Below are 7,767 nucleotides of genomic sequence, written 5' to 3'. Positions count from 1 at the left end.
CTAGCAACAACAACAGAGTAGCAACGACAATAGAGAAGCCAACTTGAATTTTTTTTTTTTTTTGTGTCCGAAATTTTTATTTTTATTCCGATGATCAATGAAGTAAAGAGAAAATTGAAATTTTCATTTTTGTTGTTAAAAATTAAATTACAATCATGCCCCTTTGATTTGAGCTTTCTAAGAAGGAAAAAGTGGGTGTTTTGTCCTCTTTTCAAATGGGTGTAGCTTGTTAAAATACTCATTCTAATTTTTTATTTCTTAGAGGTGTGTATTAGCAAAACTCATTATTTATTATTATTATTATTATTATTATTATTATTATTATTATTATTATTATTATTATATTATATTACTAGCCACCAAATAATAATAATAATAAAAAATCCAAATCCGGATAAATTATTCATCTGTTCCGTTTTAATCGTTACAACTAACTACCACACTCCGTTCCCGGCATGCATAACCACCGTAACTGCCACCGCCACTGTCACCAAAACCACTTCTGAACTAAACTAACATGGCTTTAACTTTAACTTCAACTTCTCCACACTTTCGTTTTCAACCTTTCCTCACACGCACAAACTACGCCTTCTTCTCCGACCTTACCGAACAAGTTCACGATTCTCTCACTCTTCTTCGCCGGAGTAAGATCTCTGTTAATTCACCGCCAGCGCTGAAGCCGGTGAAATGCAGTAGATCCACAGAGGAGAAGCAGTGGAATGACGGCGAAACCGTTGCATCAGATTCCGATGAAGCGGTGGATGATTCAAATGGTCAATCTCCGAGCAGAACTTCTTCAATTGAGCCTCAGAAGATTGCTACTACCTCTTCCGGCGATTCACTTTCTCTCGGAATTCGAGAACCTGTTTATGAAGTTCGCTCTTCGTTCTGTTTAGCTCTTTTTATTTTGATTCATTTCTATTAATTATTTATTCTTAATTATGAAATTATTTCGTACTTAATTATGAAATTATTTTTGGTAGAGTTTAGATTTTTTTTTCCTTAGTTCAATGAGCTAAAACTCTAGGAAGCTAGAAGTAGAACTAATTTAGAAGCTTCATGAAGTTTGTTGCAGATTCTTCAGTTTTAGTACTAATTTTGTTTTTTTATACACTGATTGCGTTCTGTTTCGATGTTTGTGAATTGTGAAGGTAGTAGAAGTGAAATCAGATGGAACAGTATCCACTAGAAAGATCAACAGGAAACAGTTATTGAAGTCAAGTGGTGAGTTAAATGCTATGCTTGTGCTATTATCTTATCATGTTCTATTATTATTCATGCAATCATCTTATGCATCTTTCACCTTCGATATGCTTAAATTCAAAGTTAGTGACATGAACATATTTTTGTAATGTCATTTGCATAACATTTGTATTTTGATTGGGCACTAGCATCTAGCACCTTCATCGTGTCGGAGGAAAAAAGTCCCCTTATAAGTCACAAGTTCATTAGTTTATTGTAGAAAAAGGCCTCGGAGAAAAATATAAAGGCCATCTGAAAAAACAAATTATAAAAATGAGACAACAATTTTGCAACTCTTCAAAAATTCAAACAATTATTTTTTTGCTTTACTTTAAAATTCACTTTAGGCCTCATTTAGTGTTGGGCTGGCCCTGCTTCTATTTTATTTTGTAATGATATCCTCCCCTATTGAACAATACTAACCTTTTTATATCGATAAGAAATATCATTTTCATTTTATGTTTCATGATCGTTCAATTGTTCAGGTCTTCGTCCGCGGGATGTCCGAAGTGTGGATCCATCATTGTTTTTGACAAATTCAATGCCCTCTTTGTTGGTATAATTTCTTTCCCCCCTAGCCATAACATATCTTAATACTTTGTGTTCCTTATTCTTTATACCTTGTGCTCCTTATTCTTTATACCTTGTGCTTCTTATTAACACTCAAATTTAAGTTTCATGAAGATGTACATAAAGTGCTCTGTGGCCTATATTATTATTGTAAAGTCCAGATAGCTTATGGAATTGGAACTGCTCTAAAGCATTTAGATATATAAGTAGGTAACATGGAAAACCATAATTGTGCCTCAAAAGTGGCAGAATTAAAACTACACAAGACATTGCTATCAAATAAGAATCTAATGTGTCTATCATGAAGGTTGACTGAAAAATGAAAAGTTGTTATTGAACTACTCCCGAATCTCTATGTTATGCTGCTGATAAAAGTTAATGAATTCAGACTCATAAAAATTAATATACTCCACACACAACACACGCACCACTTTTTGTTTAGAATGTTTTAGCCCATATGTGGCAAAGGGGAATTAATATACAGCAGCAATATCAATTCCCGTCTCTAACAATTCAATTTCTTTGTTTGGTATTAGGTCCGTGAGTATGCTATACTTCTAAACCTGGGTTCACTACGAGCAATAGCAATGAAAGATTGTGTACTTATATTTGACTATAATCGGTATTGTTTTAATCTGAAATAATTCATATAGTATGGGATGCATTATGCTGTTATTTCTTTGATAATGGGATGTTGAACAAAAAAATAACTTCTATCTCTATTGATTTTTTTACCAGTAAAGGAGGGCAAGCTTTTCTAGAGTCATTGCTGCCTCGGTTGAACCCCAAGAACAACAATGGAGGACCATCGATGCCATTTGAAATCGAGGTCTATTGGAATTTGCTTCTCCATTTAACGTGCTAATTATTTAATTAGAGGAAAAAGAGAATAGAGTTATATTCACTTCCTAGCATAGTCTTGTGCACAGTGCACTAATGCTATGTTTCTTAACTCATTTTCTGCTATATGCCTATATCATTATGAAAACATGATGATTTTCAGTCCTATCTCTCAAAAGAAAGATTTGAGTATGGTTTATTTTCAAGGGTTGAATTATGATAGTTAGACTCATAACCTGAGTCGACTTAATAGCAGCATCAAAATAAGATTCATTCGTTCTTATAAGACAAAAGAAAAAGTGAATTCAATTTGCGTTATTTTCATGGGTTGAGTTATGATAGTTAGACTCGTGCCTGAATCATCTGATTAGCAGTATCATTATGAGAATACAGTAAGTTTCAGTCCTATAAGACAAAAGAAAGAAAAAACTGTTTTGAATATTGTTTATTTTCAATAATTGAAATATGATAGTTACACTCAGGTCTGAAACAACTTAATAGCAGTACCAATATAAAACTCACTCATTCCTAATTTAATTCTGAAGAATGAGGATAAACATGAGAAATAGTAAAATCATATGTAAGTGCTTATTTATGGCCCAGGTTTGGAAAGGGTAAAGTTGGTGGTTATAGTGAATGTCTGGAAATTAAAAAATAATGACACTATTATATCAAACAAAATGGTGCTTAAATGTAATAGAGGATCTAAAGATGGCAACAGTTCCAATGCAGAAGGCCAGGAAAAATGTGGCCTTTAAAAGTATGTCAGGTGCCAGAAAAGAAAGTATATAGGAATCCAAAATGGTTATGACTTTTGGGGAGTAGATTTCCAAGTAATTGGGTTTAAGTATTGTTCCCTGTGGCAAATACCCTTTTTATAAAACTGAAAGTATTTGAATATTACACTTCGTACTAACATACCAACATTCATATGACCAGTTGGTTACCAATAGTGTATTTTTGTTTTCATTTAATATGTCAAGAATCACCATCCATCTTGCTTGCAATGTCATCTTAGGAATACTATTGTGAACCGTTTTCCACTCTTCCCCTAAGTTATCATGGTTGAACTTTCAGGTTGTCGAAGCAGCATTACTTTCAAGAATACAACGTTTGGAGCGGAGACTGATGGACTTAGAACCTCGTGTGAGTATGGAAACACAGTGAGTAACTGAGTATGTTTATGTTGACCCTTTGTGGTATGTGTGTTCTTGCATGTTTTAATTTGTTTGTGTTTTTTTGGGCCTATGGCTTTGATAAGTAATTGTTTATAAACCTGCATGTGAGCAAAAACTGGTAAAAAATTATGGGCTTTTATGTGATGTTTTCCTGCCAATTCTCCATGTATACATTCTATAAGATCTTAGCAGTATTATAAATGGCATTTCATGATGGTTTATTACATATTTTCTTTAGCATGTTTGTTTACATTTTTTGAAAAAAAATGATTTTAAGATTGTGTAAAAAGTGATTTGTTTTATGGAGCTTTGACATAAACGCTTTTTTTAAAAGGTAAAACAAAGATCTTAAGAAAATTAGAAGTGATTATTTTTTCCCAAAGTAAAAGTTATCTTTCATGAGAAAGCTGAACTCAACTGGCTCTTTCTATAACATATGTCTAGTGGCAGAATTTCCTTATTGAAATATTTTACAGAGTAGATTGATTTTTTCCCTTCATGGTTCATAACAGATTATATGTTTCCACCCCTTTTTCTGTCTCTGAATCTTGTCCCTGATTGGAATAACCATTTTCTCTCCCCTACCCTAGGTTCAAGCTCTTCTGGAGGCCTTGCCAAATCGGATAACTGGGGACATATTGGAGCAACTTCGTATTAGCAAACAAACTTTGGTATTTTCTTCTGACTTTTTCTTGCTAGGTTGAGTTAGGCTCTCGGAGAAAACAACTGATTTTATTTGCTTTCTGCCAAATTGCTAGGTTGAGTTAGGCTCGAGGGCAGGAGCTCTCAGACAGATGCTGCTAGACCTTCTGGAGGACCCAAATGAAATACGGAGGATATGTATTATGGGAAGAAATTGTACACTTAATAAAGGAAACAATAACGTGGAATGCTCAGTTCCCTTAGAAAAGCAGGTTGCTGATGGTAAGCTGCGAAATATCGGAGACATCAATACAGATCTTCTCATTCTGTATATGACTATAAAAATTATAGCATAGTTGCTCATTTGTTTTTTCTCCTGATGTGTAGAAGAGGCGGAGGAAATTGAGATGCTTCTGGAAAATTATCTCCAAAGGTTGATTTCATTCTAAATTTGTGCATACCGTTTATAATTATTATTTTTTGTGTGCTCGTGTTCATGTGTTGAGTTGAGGATGTATATATGATAATGATATTTGTAGCACACTATACAACAGTATTGTATGCTTTCACGGCCTTTCTTATGCCAAGTTTAAGAAGGCAGTAGTCAAAGCCCTGACATGGTGGAAACATCTTAAGTTTTTACTTACCATTAATATCCAGAAAGCTCTCTTATCCATGTTGCAATATCTGAAAGGAATTTGTATTAAGAAACAAGTCCAATAAAGCTTTCAAACTCAACAATTAGTTGATGATTCTGACAAATGCTCATTACTTTTTCTTGTGTAATAAGTTCAACGTTTCTAATGATATTTCATCTTATAGTTGACTTCGATGTATGATTGCACTTGCAGATCTGAATCTTGTCATGGTCAAGCTGAAAGGCTTCTTGATTCTGCAAGGGAAATGGAAGATTCTATATCTGTCAGCTTAAGGTTTGAATTTCGTTTTTCCTCTCTTTGGCCAGGGAGGTTTAGAGTTGTATCAAGTGATCGTGGATTACTGCGTTGAAAGAATCACATGATTTGATGTTAGGAATTTAAGTGATCTGCCAAACCCGTGTTCTTCTAACCACGGGATTGTGTTCGGACTCTCATCCTTGGTTGTTACATTCAAATTACCCTTCGTTGTCCCATATTGTCATTAAAGTTAAAATCATAGTATAATAATATTATTACATTCAACTCAATCACAATTAAGAATGCATGAAATATTTTTCACTCTTGCAATTAAAAGCACCATCTAAGTATCTAACTTCCTTCATACAACATTGTCACATGTGGCAATTAAAAGCATCATGCATATAGTCAGACACCACCATAGATTAGCTTAGCTTTAACGTCAATCCAAGAGAGAAATTTGTCGATGTCCATAGCTCTCTGTCAACACTAACCTTATTTTGTTTTAATAAGTTCGGTTTCATTCAACAGCTCAAGAAGACTTGAAGTTAGCAGGTTTGAACTGCTTCTCCAGGTTGGAACATTCTGTGTGGCAGTTGGTGCCCTTGTAGCAGGTAAAGATTTTGGGTGGTTCTTTGACAAAGTATGTGCAGTAGGTTATATGAATTCACCCAAAATTTTAACCAAACTTAATTTAAATTATATACACTAGTCTAGATTAAGCAGTTAACGAAATCAATTCCACATATCAGTAATTGAAGTGGACTCAAACTTGGTTGATTATAAAATTTTGTTAGTGGTTTGGATGGCATCAAAACAACCCTCCACTGCACTTCTTAAAATCTAATGATTTTATGATCATTTTAGTTTTGAAGTTATGCACTTATGCCTGATAATAACATGATGCATTTTTGTTGTTTAATATGCTTTCTATGTAGGACTTTTAGGATTTAGAATCTCGAGTTTCCAATTTGATCTCAAAAAGGAACGTGTGGATTATTAAATAAGAACTTTTGGCTTTATGGCATGTGTGATTAAGTCAAATGCAAAAGACTGTCTGTGGTTTATCATCTGAGAAAATATTATGCACATTACTTGATTCTATCTCAAAATCAACTTTCATGATTTCAGGTATATTTGGCATGAACCTGAGGTCCTATCTTGAGGAACATGTGGTGAGTTACTGTCTACAAACTTATTCCATGCATGACTTGGTTCTTTTTTTAAGTTATTGGCAATCAGTCTTGTTAAATTAACCATATTTGTGGTTTTAATGCAGTTTGCATTTTGGCTGACTACATCTGGGATTATTATTGGTAGCATTGTTGTGTTTTTTCTTATGTATAACTACCTCAGAGCAAGGAAAATATTTTGATCAGATGAAACTTCAATTATAGGTAATTTTGTTACCTTTTGACCTGTTTCCCCAACAATCATGTTGAATTTTTTTTTCCCTAGATCAAGAGTATGAAATATCTGTGGATTTATTATCATGATATTTTAAATATAGCAATCTTTAACCCAAAATATGTGATGCATATTGAAGGCTTTTAATGACCCTCCAAGTGGGGATGGAAAGCCCAACAATGGCTTATGAGCTCATTTACAAAAAAAATTAGGCGAAGATCTTAAAAATGACCTCACTTGTAAACATGTCAGGATCATTCCTAACTTATTTAGAAAACAAATCAGCCTCATGCCTCAGAAAGTTCATCCATACCTAACCTATTTTGACCTCTACTTCTGAGGTTTAGTCATCATTATCAATATAACTATAATCATGTATTAAGTGCTTCTAACCTGAAGTGTCTCTGATTCATTTTACAGGTTATTTTAGAATGTGAAGGAAAGTAAGCACCCACAAATGCAGTGACTGTGCATGAAGATCAATCATCCGAAATGGATTTGGAAATATGCTTGATATTAGTCATATTACTCGTATTACTATGCTGTAACAAGCATGAATTTTTATTCTTATTCCAGAGGGGGATAGAAATACACGATTTTTTACTGCTTCACAAGTTCGTAATGGCTATGTGAGCGATCAACATCAAGAGACTCTTCACTAGGTCGTTGCTTGCGTGGGTGTTGTGTGCAATAAAACATTCGTCAACTTTCACACTATTTTTAGTGTCAAGGTGCTATATATACATAAGAACTGCATGATGGTAGTTGAATGCAGATGTCAATCAGCATTTTAGTTGTTGTATTGGTATTATATGATCAACTGAATTTTTAGGGTGGGGAAATCTGCCCAAAATCTGTAAATTAGGCAATATTGAAACTGTGGCCAGTCACACGTGCATGGAAGAAATTAAACGAGTGTAAGATTTACACCATAAAACATGTATTTAGCTCCTTTTATTGGCATGTTGATCCTACTGTATTCTGGTTCAGCC

General features: G+C 33.9%; 1 protein-coding gene across 1 annotated transcript; it reads left to right on the top strand.

Moving 5' to 3' along the window:
- Positions 1-375: 375 nt before the first annotated feature.
- On the top strand, positions 376-7,749 carry LOC123895467 (magnesium transporter MRS2-11, chloroplastic-like). Its single transcript, XM_045945825.1, has 14 exons — positions 376-874; positions 1,152-1,224; positions 1,728-1,798; positions 2,349-2,434; positions 2,551-2,641; positions 3,730-3,798; positions 4,421-4,501; positions 4,589-4,754; positions 4,860-4,905; positions 5,324-5,404; positions 5,900-5,982; positions 6,500-6,543; positions 6,648-6,765; positions 7,196-7,749. Exons 1-13 carry the CDS (start codon positions 518-520, stop codon positions 6,741-6,743), a joined length of 1,344 nt encoding a protein of 447 aa, XP_045801781.1. The 5' UTR covers positions 376-517; the 3' UTR covers positions 6,744-6,765; positions 7,196-7,749.
- The last annotated feature ends 18 nt before the right edge of the window (positions 7,750-7,767 follow it).

Source organism: Trifolium pratense, linkage group LG7, assembly GCF_020283565.1.
Source record: "Trifolium pratense cultivar HEN17-A07 linkage group LG7, ARS_RC_1.1, whole genome shotgun sequence".
In the NCBI taxonomy this organism is placed as follows: Eukaryota; Viridiplantae; Streptophyta; class Magnoliopsida; order Fabales; family Fabaceae; genus Trifolium; species Trifolium pratense.
Note: the sequence above shows the minus strand (reverse complement) of the source record. Positions and strands in the feature narration are given on the sequence as shown.